This window comes from Opisthocomus hoazin, chromosome Z (genome assembly GCF_030867145.1).
Source record: "Opisthocomus hoazin isolate bOpiHoa1 chromosome Z, bOpiHoa1.hap1, whole genome shotgun sequence".
In the NCBI taxonomy this organism is placed as follows: Eukaryota; Metazoa; Chordata; class Aves; order Opisthocomiformes; family Opisthocomidae; genus Opisthocomus; species Opisthocomus hoazin.
In genome coordinates, this window is record NC_134454.1 from 65027247 (window position 1) to 65052389 (window position 25143).

The window sequence follows — 25143 nt, forward strand, 5'->3', positions numbered from 1 at the left end:
TTGCACTTAAAAAACTAATTTTTGGTAGAAAATTTGGGTTTTAACATACTATATTGGAGTTAAGGGCCAAGACATAAACCTGGCTGGGGAAATAAGCCTGAAAGCATACTCTGCCAGCACATGTAACCATCTAGAACTGAAACGCTTCAACACAACTGAATTGGTTTTTACTGGTGTTTGTTTTCCTGAAAACGTCTTTCTTATTTTTCTTGTCATGATTTAAGTAGGACATGGATATTTGCAGAGTTAAACCACTAGTTTTGGAATAGCTTTAACATCAAAAATTTAATAAAAAAAAAATCAAAACACTATTTCGACAGACCAAAACAATTCTCTCCCTTTTCTTCTCTCAATTATCCTTTTAAAGCCTGTGAAATGCAAGGTTTACCTTCAACAGAACTTTTGCAGGTAAAGCTGTACCTGTTTTACAAAAAAACAGAGTAACTGGTAAAAAAAATAAATATATGGATCAAGGCATAGAAGCACTTCAAGTTGGGTCCTGCTTTGCTTCATTTTAGAACGGTCAAGTCTCTAAACCATTTTGTGTAGCTCCATATTGGTCTTTTCTGTCCTTCTGTCGCCATCACTGAGGCTCTCATGTCGTGAGTGAAGCTCTGCTCCATCTTCTCCCTTGATACACAGCCTCGCTGCTCTGAAATCTATTCTACACGCTACTGTTCAAAACATTTTCCCGGTCAACGCCATCCACTGTTTCCTTACCCCTCCACTGCCTGTTGCTTCTTCCCCAGAGATCTAACACAAATGTCTTTGTTTCTTTTCACATTTTCTGTTATTTAACCCTCTGAGCCTCTCTCCCTCGGTGTCCCATGGACACAGGAACAGCTCAGGAGATGGGGAAAAAGAGTGAGAACAGAGAAAAAATTCCCCCTCCAGTAGACACTGTTCAGTTCTTAAGGCTCACCACAAAATACGATGTCTTCAAAATGCTGCTGGTTAGATTAGGAACCAAGGTTTTGAAATCACAACCAAACATGACACAGGTACCATGTCATCCCACTGACACACAGTTTTGTCTACCTGCCAACTTTGGCGGGGATGTGGAAGTTGAGCTCCCTGGGACAGTGCCTCATTTTTCCAGCCATGTTGCAGGGCACAGAGCAGGTCCCCAGCTCTGGGCTGGCACCTGCAGAATCTGGCACCTCAGGAACTGAGAAACTGTCCTAAACATTTTTAAAAGTCTCTGTTTAAGGTGTCCATAAGAGACATACATTTGCTCTTGCTTCCTCTCAAAATAATGCCAGGGACCAAGTGCTACAACAAATACTTTTAAAACTACTTTAGACTTGGGAATTTATAGCCAATCAACCGAAAAAACTCCTCACTGACACGGGAGAGATTCCTCTCACGTAACATCAGCACGAGTATGTGATCTCTAAACTGATAAAGCACACACACAATTCCCTGTCAAGGTTATGGCTCCATAAAGGACTGCACTAGAATTTTAAATTTTATTGTTTTATTTTAATACAAAAATTAAAACATTCTAATTAAAAGTAATTAAAGTTCTCTCTCCTCTCAACAAAGAGAGGGTGAGGTCCCAGAAGTATCATGCAAAGTGTTTGCTGACAGTCTGGCTTCAGGAGCCAGGAGTGTTCCACAATCCAGCCAAAAGAGAAGGAACCAGTAAGTGCCCACCACTTTCAAAACACATTTCATCATTGGGAAGCTGAGACTGGTTAGTCTGAATAAATATTTTCAAGGTACACTCTATTACAGCTGGCTGAATTAGCTTCAGGAGTCTTTGAACTTTTAACAGCCTTGAACATAATTATTAAATTAGAGAGTAGATAAAGAAAGCCTACTTTCAGATGGTCCATTTCCCATTCAAAGACATCAAATGCTCTAAATTAAGAGGGTGATTATCTTACCACTTCACACTAACAGCTACTCTTTGTGCCATTTCTTCCCACACTAAGCTTTCAAGACTATGAACTGCAAAAGAAATTTGGCAATACTGAAAAGCACGTTGTTGAAGGCTTCTTGAATCACTTTTCTGTTGGATAAAGAGCGAGTATTTTTTGTTTGGGATACAAGCTGCATTAAAACCACACTACTGATGGAAAACTACTTTATGACATTTGGATGTGAGCACGTAATTTGTCTCCCACACACTTGAGTTCCTTGGGTTATTCACTTTACTGCCAAGCTAAGCATCTAGCATGTCAAAGTAACTCCTGGCAAAAATATCAGCACACACGTGTTGAACATTTTTTAAGTCACAGTTCACAGGCAAGCGTCATGTCTGTGCTGAGTGCTCTTACAGGGCGGTCAGCAACTTCTGGTGGCCAGGGTAAGAAGGTGGCACTAGAGCAACTCAAGTAAAGTACCATTAAACGAAAGAAAATTCGGACAGAACCTACAGAGGCTACAATGGGAAGAAAGGTCGGTCACTGGCAGCAGATCACAGAAACCTTCAAACCAGCCCCACCATAAGCCCGCTGGTTCATCTGCGTTGCAGGCACAGGGTGCTACCACTGGCGTCTGGATCTGGGCTGCTGTGGAGAGTTTCAGAGACAACTGAATGTCAAGCGCAGAAGGTAAGCAAGGAATCAACTCAGCCAGCAACTGATTAAACAAGGAAACAGCCCTAACTGTGCACTCCCTCTTGGGAGGGTGCCACAGAACAGCTAGATGCCTGCAGCAAAGGAAGCCTTCTGAACCTCCAGGGCAAGCACACTCACAACCTTGAAGCAGGCCCAATGCCAAGTTTGGTGCAGAAACTTAATTTTTAAGAATTAAGCAATCCAGCCATTGCTCCCTCTACTTAAAAACAGACTTCTCATCGTTTGTAGAGGGCGAGAGAGAGGATCTGTGCTACCAAGAGCAACTTGGGTGGCTTAAGAAACCAAACCAAAGATGTGGTACAACAGGTCTAGTGTGTGACCACAAGCAGACTGGTGAGCATTTAGCTCAGGAAAGTTATTTTAAGACTCCAAAAGAAACCTGAGTTTTAAAAATATAGTTTTAGCCACAGCCCCTTTCATGCTTTTGAAGCTTTTTAATTAAAAAGACAATTAGAGACGAACAGTATTTGCTGTGGTTAGAGGCCATGTGAACATGATGACTCAAAGCACGCTGAAGAAAACCCCCTGTAAAGGATCTGCAGCATTGTACATTGCAGTAATCTGTCACACAGCCCTAAGAACACAGAATTAAAATTATAAACACATTATTTGAAGAGTTATTTTCTAATTTGCTGCTTCTGCTACTAAGCAAGTTGCCAGAGACAAACTCGGTCTCTGAGACTGAACCAATTTGTGCTACTATAACATGTTCCCTAACAGCCTCCAGTGACGCTACCCGCACCGCAGACCTGGGACGGGTTCACTGGAGCAGGTTTCAGCACAACACAAATGGAGGAAGGGTGCTGGTCCTGCAATCCTCGGCTCTTCCTGTTGTGAAACACACTCGACGGGTGAGTAACTGACAGGAAGAGGCTGAGCATGGAAAATCATCCCGCCTGGGTTTGGAAGTGAATGGGTGGAGGGAACTGACCGCCTTTTCTGAGGGAGTGCCCCTATACATGAAGAGCTGTGGAAGGAGCCCCATTTCCTTCCAGGAGCAGCAGTGGATTCCTCTCTTTTACTTACGTGCGTTTTCATTTCATTAGCTACTGTTGTTGACATCATGACACAACAGATGATAGTCACCAGGATGAAGTAAAGCGCATACATGAAGCGGGTGCTGGTTGACTGTTTTATCTTGGGGCAGCATTTGCAGCACAAGGAACAAGCGGCAGTACCACAGCAGCAGGCCAACTGGAAAGTAAGACAAAAAACACAAGTCATTCCACCACCGCCTTTAGGTTTCTATTGCAAAAGTCAGGTAGGGAAGCTGCGACACACTTCCTGTAAAACTCCAGAATTTCTTAAGTTCTCTCCTCCCAGCTGAACAGTTTTTAAGTGGAAGTAGACTGTCTTGTTTATCAACAGTCACTAAGTTTAAAGCACATCGGTTTCTAGCTTTCCCACCCACTAAGGATGAGCAGGAGGAACCGCTCCCAATTCCTTAATCCCGCTCTTCACTATCTCTGTGCGGCTCGTGGTCCTGACATGTTTCACCCAGCAGAACAGGTATGGCAATGGTAAGGCTCTATTTCTTGCAATACACTCCCCCCTCCATAGTGAAAAAGCAAATCTGCACAAGAAGGGCACAGACTCCAAAACTGTTTGCTTTTAACATACAGACAAAATCATTTTGTTTCTATGACAAGCTGGAGGTTTTGTTTCAAAACAAGCTGTACAGACCCATTTCAACTCACCTGAACCATACTGCCCTGTTTAAGGTGCCCTTTCTGGTACACACACAGACAAAAAACTTTTTTTTTTTTTCTTTGCTACAGAATGTTTACGCTACTAAAGACTGTGAGCAAATTAAAGCGGGGAGGGAAAGCTGTTTAAGCCACTCTGGGATAGATGTTTTTAAGGCTTTATAAACAGACAACAGCTACAAAAAACCCTAAACAAACTCAAACCAACAAATAAAAAACTACATTAACAGTTCCAAATATTTTGGGCAGTGGAGAAAGAATCTGGAAATACTTGGTTTACTGCAAACAAAGCAAAAGATAGCAGAGCTTGAAGGGCCCAAAATACAATGGCACCATCTTGTACTGAAGAAAGCCAGAGAACCACCACAACTTCACTGTCATTCAGACACTTTGCAAAGGTGAAAGTGGTGACTCCACATGCAAGATGGCAAGGAAAAAAATTGACAGCTGCAAGGAAGATCAGACTACACTTTAGCTGATACTGTCTTCAACATTTAAACATCATTACAGATAGAATTCCTTGTGTATTTTAGCTCTTTTCTACCTGCAACTGAGGGTCCACCAAGAGAAAAACCAGGAAGTATAGCAAAAAAGCATGTCATTGCCTTACTCAACAGAGAAAAAAGTACCGAATAAATCCTGAAAGGGATCTAGCTTGATGCTCATAATTTCCTTGCCGTCAACAATACCACTAACCTTCAAAGAAGCTGCACCCACCTTTCCCGCCTTCTACTTTTAGAAAAGTTATATATATTAAAAAAAAAAAAGCCTTATTTTTATACATAAGGCAGCACTGTCCTTGGCCAGGCCCACGCTTGCAGTAGACAGTAGCTCCATCTGGCTCCTGTGCCTAACCCAGCCGCCGCGACCACAGGAGGGATTTCTGGACATCAGCAGGCGGTCAGGAGCAGGGAACCCCTCTTCCACGTCTCACTGCTGCCGACCCAGAGCAACCCTTGGCACTCCCATTTTCAAGGGGCTGGCTGTGGCTAGTGTGCAGCACAGGGTGCTGGGGGCTCAGGCACACCAAGGCCACTTTTTCCCGGTGCTTCCTCAGCCCTCGGAGGGGCTGCAAGGATGTTCAAAGGTCCCCCCTGCTTTCTAGGAAGCAGTTGTACAAGCTGGATGGCTTTTCTTAGCCCTTGCCCAGGGATTCAAAATGCGCAACTGCCCCGCTTGAATCATCCAGGCAAACTTCACTGGCTTGTACGTGCCTTCAGGCGCCAAACCACCCCATGCTATTTTCCCCCCAGGACAGTTCCTGTTCCAGCATCAATGGGCATCCGACGCGTGGAAGGGGGTTTCACGTATGCAGATACGTGTATCTGATACAACTCTGTCAGAGTCTCACAACCAGACTGGTTGATCAAAGAGCCCCAAATCATTTTGAAGAAGTGTCTTGAAAAGACTCCCATCTTATCGTTTCCTTGCCCTGACTATCTGCTGCAACACCCAAGGTCAGGCTTCCTGCCTCCAGCCCCACGGGAAGGGAGTTGCGGATGGGGCCCTGCCTCACTCCACAACAGCTCTTCAGTTTGCAGAAGACATAAAATGGGGACAGTGCAACCCGGCTCCCATGCTGCCCTCTTCTCGGTTCACTGCTGATCTCACGTCAGAAGAGATGGGGGCCTCAAAGCATGCAGCTGCTAAAACTGCTGCTGCTGCAGAACAGAAATCCTCCCCAAAACACACAAAGCTCCAACTGTGGGGAATAAACAGAATGGGCTCACGTTGGCACCAAAGCTGGAAATTAAAAATACTACGTGCATAACCACATCATGCAAGTAAGCTTTCAAAATAGAAGGCAGTGGTGGCTGAATGGCAATTTTATTTTTTATATGTATTGAAATTAAATTAACTTTTGAAGCATCAATACTAGTCTGAGAAATAAGGAAGCTATGGCAAGTTACCAATTCAACAAACAAATGCAAAAATAACATGACAAAACAAAAACATACAACTGAAGTACAATCCATCCACTTCAGAAATATGGAAAAAAAAAAAAAAAAAAAAGATTAAGACCAAAGGCCCTTTTGATCTGTATCAGCCAGATCCAAAGTATCCGCGATGAACTTCAACTGCTGGCCATTCTCACCATAACGTTAAAAATTATAGTGCAGAAGTAAAAAAGTACGCAGCTTTGCCATTTGTAAGGGGAACAACATTTTCCTAAGCCAGGTGCTAGACGGCTCTGCCAGTGAAACCTCATCTACGTCCAGCAACATGTCTGCTATTCCAGTCCTGGGTCCCTGGAGCTGCTATTTAAAGCAACAAATACTTAAATAGAATATATAGCTCATTTATGCATTGTTCCACTCCAAGTTAAAAGAGACTTTAATGATAGTTTCTAATACTGACCATGTACCCTAAAAATCAGTGCCTCCATCTTTTTTCAGATGCACTCCTTTAAGCACTCTGAATGGCCATGGAAACCATAGAAAGTTGGTTAGGTTATTCAGCCACAGTGCCCAGTTTGGTGGTTTGGGGATTTCTGGGTTATGACTAACTACATTCCAGAGTGGGCCACGATGAATTAGGTGTTATTCAAAAATAAATGAAGACAGTCTCTGTCCCAAAAATCAAGATGCTGGCTGCAACCTACTGACCCGAGAGGTTTCAAAGATGTTATCTTTGGGTGACAGACTTCAAAGTCCACATAAATGAGTTCTCTGTTAAAAGGCTCCGGTCAAAGCGCAGCTCCGTGGCGCAGTCCCTCTGATGCCGCACGCTTTCCTGTGGGCATGGCCCATCTCGCCTCGCCTCTGCCTTTCGACTGCAGCGAGGGTCTGCCCAGGGGCTCAGGACCCACCAGTGCAGAAGCGTGAGCCGGTAACAAATTCTTCCCATGTTAAAAAACCTGGCTGTGAAAAAAGGCAAGTAACATCACAAATCTTCTACACATTTAGCTTATCATTGCACAAAAGGTCTTCCACAGGATGGGTTCTGCAGAACGAAGGCACAGTGTGGTTTTCAGGACAGAGACCACCCAGACATCCCATGGTCTGTGACCGCTGCCAGCAGGCAGGCTGTGAAAATCCTGGTCTGTTCCCACTGAGCTCCTTCAAAGCCCTGCGATCCTGTTGTCGCAAAAACACGCGTTTGTTTCTGGTGCGCAGTGACCATTCTCACACACTGAGATGAGACACTGAGTTACTACAGAGCTGCGCAAGTTTGGATGTTAGGTAAAACTAGCGTACCTGATTCAGAAAAGGCATCCGTCTGTATTCAACTCTTTATCCGTAAATTCCAGCCCGCGGGGCAGCCCCATGCAGCCAGTGGGTTACACTATTTGCATAACACTTAGTCAGCATTTTAACACTGCCCATACTCAGTGAGGAAGGGCCCTTAGGTGGGACGAGGTCTCTCTTCTAGGGGGTGTAATTTTTAGTGTTATCTTGTATTATAACAAAGACGGGTTACTGTTGGGCATTGCCTCTTCGCTAAAAACTAAGCACTAACATGCATGTTTCTCAGGACGTCCAAGGTCAGGTCCCTGATTCAGAGGGTACTTTCGTTAATCATTTTGACTGCCTAGAGATTCAAAGTTTCAAAGCACATTCCTAACTCTAACAAGGTCCTTCTTTTCTGACTATACAAAGGTCCTTAATGCAACAACCCTTCCAAGTCCAGGGTCTCCAACGGCCCAGCGCAATGGCATCCGAAGGCCAGGCTGCTCTGGCAGGAGCTTGTCACTCTCCAGCAGGTTCTGGCTTCAAGTCTTTCTCATCCAAAGGCTCCCACAAGTCAGGCAGTGAGCACAGCCGCCACAGCTCCCTGTCTAGCTTTATGTCTCCTCAGCAGGTGAACACCAACGTTTGAAAATAATTACAAGCACTGCCCAAATATTTACGCTTTCCACAAATGCTTACAACCAGCCGGCCCCCTCATGCTAACCCACTGGGACGCGGGGCCTCCACAACACAGACCGGCCACCCACTTTGCTCAGTGCTACTTGTTTGGAGCTCAAGGAGGGTGCAGTGCCAGCTTGCCCAAGACCCCGAAACTTGAAAACCTAGTGTACTTGAAAACAGACTGCAACACGATCCGAGTGGCTGATATGACTGGTTTCACAACGGCATCTGTGGAAAGCCACGAGGGAAATTTTTCTGTTCAAAAATACCCCAGGCACAGTTTCACAGACATTTCTTCTGGCAGCCAGGCTGGCTAAACAGCTGCTGGCTCCTACCAGCCTTTCTCCTCTGCCGGCCACTCACTCACTCACTCCCACCCTGGCACCAGCACCTCAGCAGCCCTGATGACAGCTGTTTCTGCTGCTGCCGGTGACCAAGCAAGTAACTTACTGGCTAAAAACAAAACAAAACAAAAAAACAAGGAAGAAACATGACATATCAATCCTTCTCAGCTGCTGATTTATTACGCAATGACAGAAACGGTTTTACCACGGCAAGCGAGGGCACAGTGCAAGGGCAGGAAGGAAGAGCAGAGGTAAATGCCTCGCAGCAGTCTCGTGTGCTTTGACCCTGCTCTGGACAGATGTTTCAGTGGCATTTTCCTACCACCTTATTTGACACCACCTTGATTTGAGTGCAGCAAGCTCCTGACAGTGCAGAGGAACAGTGATTTTTACACCCACACAGTGAGGAGCAGAAGCAAGCAGACTATGTAACAGCCCTAGTCCGTGCAAACCACCTTTCCAGGTACAGGTAGGCCTGGACACAGCTGCACACTCCCATCTTATCCCAGCCAGCCTGGGGAGGACCTGTGGTTAACAAGAGTTAGACAGGTTAACACAACAGGGTAAAAGCAGGCTTACCAACTTGAGCACAAGCTCTCATCTCCCTGCAATGAATACTCCACCAACATCTTACACTTAACACACTTAACATATTACACTTAACACACTTAACATCTGCCACACATGCAAGCCTTGATTTTTGCAAGCTGTGATCCAATCTGATAAATCAGTGGAATGAGGTATGACAGTAATGTTAAGCACACACAGCGCTATTTACATACAAGACTGAGAAGTAAAGTGAACATGTCCTGCCTACTGCTTTTGCAGAGAGAGCAACATTTTTAGAAGGTATTTTCCACAGACGTTTCCAAAAAAATCTCAAAGGTCTTTGAAAGTATTTTGTGTAGCCATTAAAACAAAGTGAGGAGTTTCAGGATCGTTGCCCAAAACAGCCTATGGTATTTTTAAATTATACAAAACATAGGGAAGTATAAAGCTTATCACAACAAAGCATTCTTCCTTTTGGGAGACTTCAGCAGAAACGGTAAAAATCAAAGTGAAGAAGAGCGCATTGGGAAAAAAAAAAAGTGCACACTTAAATGAAATGAAGACTTATCAGCGTTTTATCTCTTCCCTCCTAACCGACTGCTCAGCCCGAGCGGCCGGGGAGACCGCATGCCTTCCGGCCTGTCCTCCGAGCACAGGAATGTGCCTTGCTGAAGGTTCTTTTCACGGAGGCCTACAACAGCTTAGTTTTTCATGCGTTACTTGATTACTTGACTACCAGCGTTATCTGGGCTGTAAGATTTGCAGGTAATGCGGTCACTGAGCTGTTAACAGCAACGTCTATGAAAAACACCCAAACATCTGCTCTCGCAGCTACACGCAGCATCTAAGCAAGCTGGAAGAGCAAAGCAGCCAGCCCTGCACGAACAACGTCCTGAGGCGGCTACGCACCTGCCCTTAGACTTTCCATTTCAGGGAAGAGCGCCTAGCAAGCCAGACGTTTTGCTAGTGCACTGGTTCATGAAAACAAGAGATGTCGGATGCCAGGTGTCCCAAGCCTTAGGAGCTGGGCTCAAAGTGTTACTGAAACCCCTGCTGTTATGCATACACATTTTGCAAAGGTTTCTTCAACCGGTCGCTTGATTACACTGCGGTTTGCCCCTCTGAAGTAACTAAATTCACTTTAGAGGCTTTATTTCATCCTTTGTCTGACTTAACTGGTTTTCCAGTGCTGCTTCTTTAATATTCAGGCTCACCATGCAGCTTAAGCTAAGAGGTTTTGTCACCAGCATACCAGTTAATCAACTGCCGACCTATTTTTGGGAGCACACCTCACACTGCAAACTGTGCAAAATGAAAACCGACTTCAGAGAAAAGTCACGCCGGCCTAGACGCTGCATGAACACTGCATTCCAGGGAGGCTCTCCTGCCCCGAGCTGAGCTTTCAAAGCCAAGGGCTTGTGCCCTGCACCATGGGGCAGAACTGCCACACAGCATTGAGCAGCTCAAAACCTAGGTGAGAAAGCAGCGTCTAGGGCAGATATGCCAAGAGCCAGAACACGGCCAAGCCACTGCCAGGCGCTGGCAAAGCTGAAGTTAAACTGAACTGAGGATGATTCGCTTCCATCTCCATTCTCAAACATTGCCAAGTGGTGACTCAGCTCAGGACTAGAAAACAATGGCACTGGAAAATGTCTAAATCAAAGACTGCCGAACTGCTCTTCTGATGATTTTAGAAAAATCAAGACAATTGTTTAGTCTGACCTGAGCCTCGCAGTATATCACATCACCCAACTCCCCTGTAGTATAGTTATTTCTATTAGCACAGACCATCTGGATTTGACGGCAGCATGAGGTGGACTGTCTGTCAGTCTGGTTACTTAATCTGTCAGTAAAACCAGAAAACACCCCCATCACCACCTTTTAACTTCTCTGCTACACTTCCCAGGCACTAGTACTTGGTGAGGCTTTCTTCACTAGCTTAGAAAGCCTTTTAACTACCTGGTCTTTTCGCCCTGCTTGTCAAAGAATGAACCCAAAACCATTTGCCCTCAGTCTCATTTGAATGCTTTAAGACTTTTCCTCCCAGCCCCTAAGTTGTTTGGGCTTTTTTGCTGCACACCCTAAAGTTTCCCCAGTCTCTCCTACAAAATCACGGCAGCACCATCAGCCCAACTGCCAACGGCAGCCCAAACTGCGTCACCTCACTCCCCTCCCCGGCACACAGCCAAAGAGGGGGCGAGACTCTGCCCCGCAGCATCCCACGCTGCCTGTCCCCCATGCACACTCTGCGCGGGCAACCAGCTACCTGGCTGTACTTAAACGGCATAATTCTGCACCGGGGCCATGCCATCTGGGTCACTTCACCTTCCACAGCAGCTTCCGCTCCACCAGTCCTTCCATCATGCCTGTGTGCTTTTGGGAGCAATTTAAAATGTACTCTTCGGTCACTGACGAAAACAGGCCACTGTTTTCGTCAGTGACCTGATCCTGAAGCTCCTTTGCACTGATCCCTTGACAATCTTCACTGAGAGCAACCTCCATGGCTCGACAGGTTCAACTGTCCTCTCCTTTCATTTCGTATTTCACCATTCTCTCATCTGCAAGTTGTTCCAGCTCATGCTGCAGGCACTTCTCTGCCTTTCACAGCACAGGAGCTACTAATAGAGCAACTGGAAGATGAAAGGCAATGGCAAAGTCTGACAATTTGAGACCGTTGTTGTCGCAAAAGTGCAAGTTCGTTCCCAGTGTGCAATGACCAGTCTCACACACTGAGACGAGATATCGATCTATTACAAAGTTGTACAAGTTCAGATGCTGGATAATACTAGCACTTCTGATTCACAAAAGACATTAATCTTTATTCAACTTCTTATCAATAAGTTTCAGCCCAGGGGGCAGTCCTATGCCACTGGCTGGTCACACCATTTACATAACACTTGGTCAGCACCTTCATACCGCACATGTTTGTTGAGGAAAGATCCCGGGGTCTTTTGCCGAGGGGGTGTGACTTTTGGTATTACAGTGTATTTTAATGAAAGATAGGTTACTTTCAGACACTACTTCTATGCCAGAACAAGCCAAAACTAGCAAAGCGTTAACAAGCATTCTTCTCAGGGTATTCTTATCTCCTTAAAAGACAGTTCCCTTGACTTAGAGGTAACTTCTTCTAAGCAAAGAACAACAAATTCCCACTATTCCAATCATACAAAGGCCTTTGCGATGCCTGGCTTCAGCCAGTGATGCTAAGGCCTTTGTGATAACATCATCACTTCATACAGTGAGCAGATTTTCTCCAGGTGAGCTCTGATGTTCAAGACCAGCACTCTAGAGGCAGAATAGCACACACAGATGCAATGTGGTGCATCGTGAGGGACAAAGAACCAAGTGCAGCGCAGCAACTGCTTAAGTCCATGTACCATCGGAGTGAAGCAGCAGTTAAAATGAAATTTCTGCATGCATTGACTTAAGAGCATGTAGCTGGAACAGCTGCTTCACTTTTGAATGAACTGACAGTTCTGAGCTGTTCCACAAGGACGCTGTGTCTTTAAAAGGTGGTTCCAGTACCAAGTCCAAGAGGACATGAACACTTTGTACAAAGTGACAAACGCCAACAAATTGGTTCAAAACATTAACTATTTCTCACCACATCATATTAAAAAAAAAAAAAAAAATCTACCTGCTTGAAGCATTGCTGAAGACATTGTAGTTTAGATCAGTGTCACAACAGCCAACTTCACACATGTTTCCAGATTGGAAGGTTCAAAATGGAGCCTGCTCACACCTTCCCATTGCTGACTTCTTGTTTTGGTTTAGCCTGGATAAATGCCAGGTGCCCACCAAAACTGCTCTATCACTCCCGTTCCTCAGATGGACAGGGCAGATGAAAAATGATGAAAGGCTCGAGGGTCGAGATAAGGACGGGGAGAGTTCACTCACCAATTACTGTCACGGACAAAACAGACTGAACTTGGGGAGAAAAGGGAGTTTAATTCATCACCAATCAAATCAGAGCAGGATAATAAGAAAATAAATCCAGATCTTAAAACACCTTCCCCCCACCCCTCCCTTCTTCCCCGGCTCAGCTTCACTCCCATTTCTCTCCCTCCTTCCCCTGAGCGGTGTAGGTGGACAGGGAATGGGGGTTGCGGTCAGTTCATCACATGTTGTCTCTGCCGCTCCTTATCCCTCAGGGGGAGGACTCCTCACACTCTGCCCCTGCTGCAGTGCGAGGTGTCTCTTATGGAAGACAGTTCTCCACAAAGTTCTTCAATGTGAGTCCTTCCCACAGGCTGCAGCTCTTCACAAACTGCCCCAGCGCAGGTCCCTCCCATGGGGTACAGTCCATCAGGAACAGGCTGCTCCAGCGTGGGTCCCCCACAGGGTCACAAGCCCTGCCAGCAAACCTGCTCCAGCGCGGGCTCCCCACGAGGTCACAGCTTCCTTCAGGCATCCACCTGCTCCGGCGTGGGGTCCCTTCCACGGGCTGCACGTGGAGATCTGCTCCACTGTGGACCTCCATGGGCTGCAGGGGGACAGCCTGCCTCACCATGGTCTTCATCACGAGTTGCAAGGGAAGGGTCTCTGCTCCGACACTTCAGACACCTCCTCCCCCTCCTTCTGCACTGACCTTGGCGTCTGCAGGGTTGTTTCTCTCCCATCGTCTCACTCCTCTCTCTAACTGCCGTCTCACCCAGAGTTTTTTTTCTTCCCTTTCTTAATTACGTTATCACCGTCGCTGATTGGCTTGGCCTTGGCCAGCGGTGGGACCGTATTAGAGCCAGTTAGCACAGGCTTTATCAAACATAGGGGAAGCTTCTTGCAGCTTATCACAGAGGCCACCCCTATAGCCCCCCCACTACCACAACCTTGTCATGCAAACCCATAACACTTCTTGATGAGCATTTTTAAATACAATGACTACTGAAGAAGTATCTTGAATAGTATTCCTGAACCACTGTTGTGCAAGCGACTATAACATAAGAAGCCATGGGGAAAAAAACACATGAGATAGGTCTCTTCAGAAAACGGTAAGAATGGTCCCTGTTAAAACTCAGTGTGAGAGATGACGGGTCGACACATTTTGCATCAGTCCTACCAGGCAGAAAGAAGTGTAAAACTTTCCATCTTCAGACTATGAACACTTTATATGTTTAAATACTTCAGCATACACCACCTCTAATGGCTGGAAGTTCCACTCACTAAAGTGCACTCATTAGTCCCAGCGAAGTTACCACTAATTAAAACGACGGTGAGATTGCTAGGTGTGTCAGGAGTCGCTTCAAAACAAGCATGGAGCCACCTCCTCCCCACAGGCTGTCATGGGCAAACGCTGCAGTCCCCACAGCTCCGACTGGCTCGGTCCCTGTGTCTCATGCCATAGTACACACTGATGTTGAAGTTAATCTCTTGGGTGACCTGAACAATGCAGCAGGTCAGATTCAGTTGTCAGAATGGTCGATCACACCCTAAAAATCTGGAAGACTGGGCTTCTAACATGTCGAAACATATCAGAGGCCACGCAGTTAAGAAAGAAATGAAAGCGCCATTAACTCTGATATGAGCAGGGCCTTGGAAGCAACCTACGGTCCACGTGTCTTCACTTGGCTAAGCTGAGAACGCCATCCAGCCTCAGCATGTGTTTAGGATGACAGCATGCACCAGCTCCAGAGGAAGCCTTCAGCTTGTACTGTAGCCACAACTCAGGCTTTCATTCAATTGCTCCTCTGAAACAAGTATGTCTTGTACCCACAACCGCGAGTGCGTCTATTCTAATGGCAGTCTCGGTAACAGGAAAAAAACATACTCTGGAATACCTACACTTCAAAAATTAAAACAAAAGCAGCAGTAGGATTTACAGCCTTCTGCAGAAAAGTATTCCCTCATCCTTAAAAGTGAAGGCCCTGCTCTTACACTGCCTTCACTCCACAGCTGTAGAGCTGTGTTTAAGCTGTTTCTTTAAATGCACAATGCAACCAACTTGTGGGATGTGAGAGGAAAAGACTAAAAAAAAAATCAGGCAGCAATGAAAAATTAAGCAAGGAATGAGAAACAGTATCTTCTGCCTGGAATGAGAAAGAGTATCTTCTGCCTGTTACACAGTGCCAGGGAAAGGTTCCAACCCAGCCATGCAAGTGTCAAATGATGCAGCACTTACAGGATCTCAGTGTGTTTTGGTCACTTTTCTCTCCCCTTCTGATCACTTTTGAATCCAGCAGCAAATCTTATCCAGCTACGGCTGGCAGATGGGGGCCTCAAAGATATTACATTCTTACAACGTCCTTGAAAATAGGAAAAAGGTTTAGCAGAGAAAAATGATCTCTCAACCCTGAGTAAGGAAAAGGCTCCAACACAAGTTCAGTATTTATTAGTAAGGGAATCAACTTAAGATACCAACCTCAATGGACAAAGCTGCAGAAAACCAGGCTTTGCTAATTCAGTTGTTCAGGCAACCATTTGTTTAAAACAAAAACTCAATGTTTCCACAAACAGGGAAGGAAAAAGTCCTTCCTCAGTCTGTTTTTCCTAACTGTAAGTGGAGCACACTACGATACTCCACCTGAGACCGCATACAGCTAGTTTCATTTTCAATCACGATTAAAAGCAGGGCTGTGGAAAGGCAGCCGTGAGAAGGGGGTAAAACCCACAGCTAAATTTCTCTTTTTTTAACTGACTGGTTCAGATTAAACATGACAAACCAAACCCTCCTCATCCAGGAAGACCACCTGAAGAAGCAGAGATGTGTTTTGGGGAGCACCACGAGGAGCGGAGCCAGGAACGCCGCCAACACCACCCCATCGTGCTGCAGCGCATCACAGCAGGCGCATGCCCCAGCAGTGCCCCAGTGTCCTCACAGGACACAAAAACCCAGACAAGGATGACAGAGCCACCCTTTTCACCGTGTAACAAAGAGAGGAGACCAGGAGGACAGGACTGCAAGCCCTTTCTCAACCTGCAGATGCAAACAGGCAGTGCCGGGAAGGCAGGCAGCCCTGGAGCGCACAGGGGGCTTCCTTCCCTTGCCCCAGAAGCCATGAGCCCCAGAAGCCATAAGACTGGCCGAGGCCAATCTTACAAATAAAGCTGTGTTTGTTTTGTTTTGTGTTTTTAAAGGCCCTCAGAATTAGAAGTCTGGGTATAAAATTGAAAAGCTGATACTCTAACTTGCAGCACATCTTACTGCGTTTACTACATGATATGATTTCTAAGTGCAGAACAGCATTAAATAAAGCACTCAAGATTTAACAGACCTACAAAAATAGCTTTGTAAGCTTTAGTAACTACCAATTCTAACTGAAAAATCCATCTTCTTGAACAACGCAGCTACAATATACTGCCCCCCGAAAACTAATGTTAACTATCTAAATTACATTTATTTAACTCTGGAAAAAACATATTCATTGTAATAAAGATTTTCCGCAACAGCTGCTTTTCTTAACCATGATCTCAACTTTATTCTCTTGAGAATAACTTCTGAAGAAAAGCCAAATGTAAAATCCTGTTTCCTGTCAATTTAAGCAGATGGGTTTATGTAATCAAAAGCTTTGTGGCAGCCCAAGCCAAACTGTATTCTCACTGTATTCTCAAAATAGGTCTACCAATGGAACACTAGCAAAAGAAGAAACATTTAGAAAGCTTATTAGAGCTCAGAAACCCAAAAATCGCAATTCTCTTCAAAACAAGGTTGTACATCGCCCGATAAAAACCAGCTGCAGGAATTAGTGTTTATAAATGGCCAAGTGCCTTTAAAGAAAGTTCCCAGGGTCTACTTGGCAAGGATACAAGTCATGGTAATGTCAATTAAGATTATTTTAAATAATTTTTGAGTGCAAAATCAGCATAACCAAAGTACACTGATGCCTGGCAGCTTGCCCCTGTACGCTTTAACAATAGGAACCTGGGCTGTGAAACTCGAATGCATTTGTTCCGACTGGCAGCATCAACTGGACGTTCAGCATGGTTTGACCCAAAACCAAAAGTACTGATCACTCATTGTCTACTTCACACCAGGAAAATCTGCTAGTATTACGAGTGGAGAAAAAACGGATAGTAAAGTGATGTTAACTCACAACTAAACTTTGTTATCAGCTACAGACATCCACACACGATAACGGCATTTTCACAGCTCTGAGGGACAATACCAAAGCTCTCAGTTCTAGAAAAGCAAATACACAGAGGTAGATATAAGATATATACAGGGCAAAACTACTTCGTACAAAAAAACCCCACCCCATGGGAACTCAAACCCATTAAACTAGTGTATTTTAGGGAAAAAAGGAGGGACCCAACATGAGTGTTGTTCTTCAGGGCTTGTATGAAGCTCCATCTTTCCTCAAGCACATCATCTCTGTTTCTGGAGACAGGGTTAAATTCATCTTCGGGGCAACATTTAAGGGGAGGCCCAATTCCTTCTCAATCTTCCAGCTTGATTACCAGCACCCATAAAATGCCTGAGGAAGATGGGTTGAGAGAGAAAGAAGAACTTTTATCCTTTTTGTTTTTCTTGTGTGTTAATCATGTTAAACAAACATTCCCTCTTCAACGTTGGAATAAATCAAGTCATGAAGGCAAAGACTGTTTCTCCTTTTAAAAAAACTATGCTGCACGCTATTGAAAGGTGGTTCACGCCATTTATCATCTTAGCCTGTAAAAAGGTTATCCGCACCGAGTGTGCTGGTGTAACTGCAGCAACACGCCACATTTAGCACAGATAAGACTTACATCAAAAATAGAGCTTGAGCCAGCAGAATACATCTCCCCAGGGCATTGCATAATTTTGGTGCTACGACTGCATCCACTTTAGGGCTTTTGCTTCGGCTCCAACTTCACTAAGGAGTTCAGTTTGTCTACAGACTCCAAAGTGGCACACCAGTGTCAATAAAACACATTACCATCAGATATTACTATGAGGGGTAGGAGCAGCAGCTTTGAGAACGTCTCAAAGTCTGGTCATACTAACGCCGTGCCGTTCACCACGCGAGTCTCAGCAATGGTTCCATCCTCTTGGCACTAAGTTACTTCTCCAGGAGCATCATCACAAAAAAACGTAACGAAAACGCAAACAGCCACGAACGGCGACAGTAACAACGCCTACCAGCAGCACGCTGTCAGGACGCTCCAAAAGCCGCCTCACACGCTGCCAAAACGGCAGGCGAAGCAGCAGCCGGGCAGACCCCCTGCTTCCAGGGAAGCAGCCGACCTCGCCGTTACGGCTGTCCCCCACCACGACCGGGCAGGGCTGTCCGGCCGGGCAGGGCGCGTGGAGGCACGCTCTGCGGCCCGCCGGCGACTGGAAGAGCCGCAGCAAAGACCAAGCCTAGCCCGGGGTTTCAGCCTTCAGGAAAGACCTGGGATTTTTTCCCCGGGTGGTTCACACGCAGAAGAACAGAGAACAACCAGACACCGAGGGTGGGCAGAGTGGCCAGTGAAGAAATGTCGGCGGAACCGGGACCGCAAGGTGTTCAGATAGGTAAAACGGGAGGAACAAGCTCACTGTGCGGTCTGCCGCAGAAGGGACAAGCAGTAACGGGTCTCCGTCGCAGAAACTGAGATTTGGGAGAACGAAGCACGACAGAGAGTGCCCGAGGGAGGCGCGGTTCAACGCCAGGCTGGAGGGACAGCCGGCAGCAGCGGCAGCCCCCCCCCCGACCGCAGCCGAAGGGGCGACCCGGAAGGGGCCTTGCGGCCACCCTCCTCCCGCTCGGCGGAACGGGCCCGGCCAAGGCAACGGGCGTACGCGGAGCACCGGCTCCTCGCCCCTCGGGCCGGGTCCCGCACCCGCCCCGTCGCTCGCCTCCTCCGCCAGCGCCTGCACTCCCCGAGCCTCCCCACAAGCCGCCCTCCGCCCCGCCAAGCGCCGCTCCCGCTGTAACGCGTTCGCCGCCCCGGGGAGGACGGCTGCCCCGGGGGAACCCCCAGCCCCGTACCTGGCCGGCGCAGCGGGGCGCGGACATGCCGGCGGCGCGGCGGGCCGATCTGCCGGGCCGCCTGCCTCCTGCGGGAGCGGGCAGGGCCGGGCCGGGCAGCGGGCGGGGGCCGCCCGGCCGCCACGCCCTCGGCCCGGCCCCGCCGCCCGCCTTCCGCTGTCGTCAGCCTGCGCGGCGGGGCCGGGAGGACCGCGGGGAGCGCGCCGCGCCGGGGCGTGCGTCCTGGGGTTGGCGGCGGCTGGGGCGCGGCGGGCGGTGCCCGGCGACCGCGGCCTGCGCTTTAGCCAGTTCGCTGGGCCAGGCGCGCTCTTACCTCAGAGTCTTAAAAGGTCCTGCCCTGCCCTGCCCTGCCCTGCCCTGCCCTTCCCGGGAGCGGAGGATTCCTCGGTCTCCCCCGCCGCTGTCCCTGCCGTTGCGGGTCCCTGCGGGAAGACTCCCTCGCCCTCTCTGCGCGGTGGCCCCGTGGCCGTGCGCCGCAGCGTTTTTAAAGTAGCTGTTTGGCGCTTTTCTCGCAGTCCCGGGACGCCCTGGCTTTAGAGGAGCGACCAACAGCCGTGAAAGCGCGGTCCGGCGCGGACAACGTCGCTAGGGCTGCCAGCAAGGCCCGCGGGGCGTGTGCCTCGGGAGGTGCTGCGCGGAAGGCCCGGCTCTGCCCTCGTCTGGGCGAGCAGGCGTCACATCGCCTGGCATCACGCTGGGGGCCGGGGAGAGCGGAGTCGCTGGGAAGGTGCACTTCAGAAAAGCACACCTGGGCTTGGCTTTTAATGGTGCTCTAGTACCTGCATCTACTCGGCGAGAGACGTGTTTACCACTGTGGTGAGATTAACTCTGTCAACCAGATGGTTATTTAGCTGCAAAGGACAGCAGCTTGCGAGCACCCCCGAGGACCCCACCGACGCGGCTGACGCTCCTGCTCTGAAGCAGCAGTGAATCGGTGGCATTCCCCACCATTGCTCTGAAGCAATGTTGCTCTGAAGGAGCAACAGAAGCTGAATTCAGAGCTGAATGTTGCTCTGAAGGAGCAGCAGAAGCCCCAGCCTCAGGCGAGGATTCCTCAAGTCAGTACTGGGGATTGGAGTCTCAGCACACACAGACCAGAAAGCAGCGTGGCCGGCAAACAGGCAAAGGAAAACCACTGGTGTTTTTAACTTCATAAATGTAGGCAGGTTCTTGAAGTGTGCGGTTAAGACACAAGAACGTGAGCAGCACAGCATAGTAAGAAAGAACTTGGCAAAACTGCATTTGCCTTCTGTTTCTGTGCCAGACTTCTTACACAATCACGAGACGCTGACTGGTCAGGCTTTGCTTAATTTCCACGTCTGCAAAACCAATTGAAAACGTGAAGGAGAATCTGAGGTTCAGTGTGAAAGCGAAACTGTCTTGCAAAGAGAGATTGGTGACGGTAACGTATGGGTGTGGCGGAGGAGTACGGGTGGCTGTACCCCACGTCAGCACATCTGCGACAGCACGGGTGGGGAACACCGTTAATGCAGGTCTGTTAATGACAGCACCGTTATCACTGACACAAATCCAGCCTCTGCACTGAAGATAACTGCAGAGTTCTGTAATGGACTTTCCAATCAGTTAGAGGACCGCAGACCCCTGGGATGTGCGCCTTGGCTTTTTAAGAAAAAGTTTTGTCACCAGAAAAGCTTGAACTTCCCTGCTGTGTTGCTGGCAAGCAGGAAGCAGGCCAACAGCAAAGCAACGAGCAGATGTTACTGCATGAAAAGAACTGTCACTCTGAAACTATCCATGCGTTCAGAATAAGGCTTACCCATCAAATACATATTCTGAAATCAGACAAGGCTGTTATGTTTCCCTAATCTGATTTACTGGCCAGAAATCTTCAGCCAGTAATTCCTGCCTCAAACTGTTCCTTTCGGCAGGGTAAAGGGTGCCTACTTGAAGAGAAGCTAATTCTGATTTAGAGCTTTTAAGTGACGGGGAATCCACAGCATCAGTAAAGAAAGGCAAGATGCTTTGGCCTTGCTTCGTATAAGGAATTTTATACATTTTATACACATAGATTTAAAGAGATCTAATGAGTCTGTCAGAATAGGGTCAAAGAAGTGGCCCCATGGTAAGTAAGACAGCGAAGGACTACCCAGGAATGGACTTAAAACGCTGGTCTCAGCTCGGGCTGGGGAGCGAGGAACACAGGAAAGCATTTGGTGAGGAGTTCCAACCACGTGGCACTTCCCAGAAAAAACTGTGGTATGCCGCCAGCTGCGCCCTGGGAGCAAGCCACTTTCCTCGCTCATCGTGCACGCCTGTGGAGCAGAGTAGCAGATCCCACAGCCCCAGAAGCCCCACGTCACTTCGACCCGCCTTCCCTTCCAGCAGCCTACAACACTCTGCCGGCAAGGTCTCCAGCCCCATCTCGTACGCACCGCCGACCTTCCGTGGCACATCAGCTTTGCTCCGCTCACCAGGAAAGGCACTACTAACCTTGGATCCCAACTGCGGCTTCGCTTGCAGGTGTTGCAGCTTTACATCCGTCCCCTCTACTCATTCCAACTCACTTCTGCACAGGTTATTGTAACAGAAGCGGAGCCTCTCACTGTCCCCCATCACCGTGAGGAGAATGCAGCATTGCTGCCACTATAGAGAACTCGAAAGATGTTGCAGTGGGGAAGCAGAAAGCTTTTTTGGCATAGTACAGGGAAATCACAACTTACCAGCAATTCTCCAGGACTCTGCGCTTCCTCACTACTCGCATCGTATGAACCACATCAGTGTGCGTTAGGGTAAGAATATTAGGAATTGTGCTGTTTTGTTCATAGCTTCTGAAATGAAGCTGCAACCTGGAACGATGCTTTCACTGTTCTACGTTTTCAGGATTTTTCAGTAGTTGAAAAATGTTGGTTTGTGCCAACCGGCAAAGAGAAGAGCACAAAGAGTCTGCACCCAATGCGAAGGAGAAATCTACCATTTGGCTGTTTTTCAGGTGGAATGAAATACAGAAAATCTTTCCAAATGTAAACGCAATCAGGAAGAAAACAAAACCAGATTGATACACATCGTGGTGGCTGCTTACATAAAATTAGTTTGTTTTTATAGTGTAAACTTAGACTTTATATGCCTGTTAAAACACAAAACATGTAAAATGGCTTTTTAGGTAAACGTACATTTGGCTTGAGCATAGCAATTAGACATCAGTCAAAAATGGGGTTACGGGAAGGAGAGGAAGTGTCTGTGCACGTGCGTGCACATGTTCTGGAAACCACCACTCAGATCCGAACTGAACCTCTTGCACAAGCTATTGACCTAACTGCTGTGATGTTTGCTGGAATAGCCAGCGTACCCAGGAATCGTGCCAGGACCAGCTGCCACAGCACTGTATAGCCCAGCCACAGACCTGACAAAAAGCAAGTGGAAATAGCCCTCTTGGACACAAAGGTGCACCATTACCAGCTGAAGCATCTCAGAGGTGTTTTAATACTTGGCTCAAAGCAGGGCACGGCCCATGCCAGTATTTGCCAAGAGCACCGAGTCACCAGTTACTCTTTCAGCATGGAGTTCTGGGCAGCTACACCTTACTCGACTCTCCAGTTGCTACTCAGCTTAAAAAAAAGTAACTTCTGTGTCGTCTTTTGATGTTTTAGCTTTTAGGATCTAAGCTTTCAAGCTGTTGCCAGCCTCTCCAGTGGCAGGGGACTACATCTCCCAGGAGCAGCCCTCAGAAAAGCACCCGTTGGCTTGGGACCTATATACTGTAGTATTTGTTACTGCTATAATCAGATGATCACCTTCAGAATCGTCTGTGGAGGTGCAGGGAGGCACCCAGAGCAACTCTAACAGCAAAGAGAGCACTGAATGACCTGCCAGCACACTGTGAGAGCGACCGGCGCGTATGCGTACACCTCCGAGATGGCGCTGGTGGCAGAGGTGACAGAGACTGCCAGTGCGTGTGGGGCCAGACACCCACATGTAACCGGCCCTTCCAGAGTATTGGGTTGGGTGTAACGCCAAATAGTGGGATCTTCCACTGAATCTTTGTTAGTGTTCTGTAATTCCCACTAATCTTTTCTAGTTGGTAGTAGTTTAAAAAAAAATTCCAAAGGAAAAAAAATAATCCATGCACTTAAATAGTCAAATTTGGTTAGATTCCAACCAAATGAAATGTTTTAAATCAGTTTTTGACTTGAAAGAAAGCATTTCACAACATTTGAAGATTTTAGTATTAAAAAACCAGAAGGCTGGTATTTCCCTGCAGATTTGCTTAAAAAAACCCTTTTACTTTGAGAATGATAGTTTAACAGACTGGTTGCTTAGTTCTTCACTCCAATATTAGTTCAAAGTGGATTAAAGTCTGCATTGCCCATTAAGGAAATGCACCAGCTAAACCTTTCTGAGTAGGTTAATTTTTGTAACCAAAGTACAGAAGAGTGATGTTACACAGCTTTGCACTAAACTCGCCAGGTGCTGCATTTGCACGCTCTTTGTTGACCCTTTTTAACTCAATGCCATGTACTCCCAATTGTAAGTGTCACTCTTTATGACTTCTCAGCAACTGTATGCAGTGCAGCTTTTCACTCCTAAATCAAGATTTTATTATACGATGTCTCAGGTTCCTTAATCACGGCTAATACCTTTACCTTACAAATAACGGAGATGGACGTTTAACCCGGGCAATGCCGCTAAGGAAACGTTGTGCTAGGAGAAGACAGCAGCGTTTCCCAGCACCTTTACACATTTCTGACGCTCGGGCAGCCTGCCAGCGCCAGGGAGTCTGGTGCTGGCTTGAGTCTCACTGGAGTTACAGAGGGGCAGGTGGAAGAAAGGAAGGCTGCAAGCCCCTGAGTTACTAGGTAAGGTCACTGTAGGGGGTCTCGTTCAACAAGTTCTACAAGAAGAAGTTCTACAAGAATACGAAGTTCAGCAGGCTCGAGCTGCGTGCTGAGAGACAGCCCAGTTCTCCAACATCGACAAGCCTTAGGTGAACATCAGCCAGCTGTTGCCTCATCCCCCTGATTTCCCTGTCAGACACCGCCTCTAGTGGCAGGCAAAACTCATCCAGCTCTGAATCGGCATTTCAACTCCTGCAGTTAAGTCTGATGGGTTAAAATCGGTGTCTACCATCATATATAAAAACCACGGTGGCACTGTCTTTCTGCACTGTTGACCTCCTCCCGATGCTGATGTGAGAAAGCCAGAGGAAGTTCCTGAACATATGGGTCAGTTTCAAGTAGCAAGAAAAAGACAGTTTTACATTTGTCAGCCCAGCAGTAGACTTAAGAATTGCCAGATCGCAATACCGTGTTAATTATCTGTTAGTTTGCGGTGTCAGCGAATTTTTTCCTTTAAAAAAAAAAAAGGAGAGAGAGAGATACTCATTCACAGATGGCAAGTCCATGCAGGATGGCATAAGTGTTCGTTAAGGGCGCCTGCCTACCAGCCCGGCCCAAACTGGAGGTTTCCCAAATTCAAAGCACAGCTCACAACCTGTTACCAGTCAGCTTAGTGTAACTGCCAGCATCCCTACTGAAGTGGCACAAATATCTTGCCATAGACAATAAACCACATTCCACAAATGCTTTCTAATTAAGAATGAAATGCCCCCTCTCCTGCTCCCTTCTCTGCGTACCACTCTGTTCCTATAACAGTAATGAATGCTGTTGGAGTGAAGATTTCTGTGCACAGTTTGAGCTGGCAGCACTAGAGTAAACGGTCATAGCGCTGATGGTCTCTGTGCTGACCACACAGCAAGCCTCTCAAGAGAACCATCGTGCAGGACCTGCCTGCCTGTGGGTTTCAATCTTTGGAAGCAAGAGACAGAACGTTCCCCCCACAACCTCTGTCATTTTATTTGAAAGAATAAGAATTTCTAAAAGGAAATAAACAGAAGTTTTCTAAGTAAGTTGCTCACAAGTAGTAGGGGAAAAAAAAAAATGAAAATACTAGAGTTGACCACAGAGATGACAGGCTAGTTCAACAGCATCAAAACTGAGATTTTATTCCAGCTCTGCTGGGAGGAAGCTCAAAAATGGGAAATTTGCATGGTACAATGGACAAAGTTTGGCCAAGTGGAGTCCTCAAGCTAGTGAGAACAGAGCTGCTTCTGGAGCCTTCCTGGCAGTGGTGGTGGGCTACAGGAGGAACAAATCTAATTCCCAGCAGGTCTTTGGGAAGACCAGAATCAGCAGGAGGTTATCCTGGGCAGTGCTGTATGTTGGAGCTAAAAAGAGACTGCAGCCATGCATGTCTTTTCCCTAGCCTCT

General features: G+C 47.2%; 1 protein-coding gene across 1 annotated transcript in view; it reads right to left on the reverse strand.

Annotated features, from left to right (window-relative positions):
• SERINC5 (serine incorporator 5) overlaps positions 1-18997 on the reverse strand; it is a 44189-nt gene extending 25192 nt beyond the window's left edge. The window contains exons 1-2 of the mRNA XM_075447173.1: positions 18920-18997; positions 3612-3779 (exon numbers count right to left, since the gene is read on the reverse strand). Coding sequence (XP_075303288.1) covers positions 3612-3779; positions 18920-18946 — 195 coding nt within the window. The 5' untranslated portion in view covers positions 18947-18997. The remainder of the gene's footprint in view (positions 1-3611; positions 3780-18919) is intronic.
• Positions 18998-25143: the final 6146 nt, after the last annotated feature.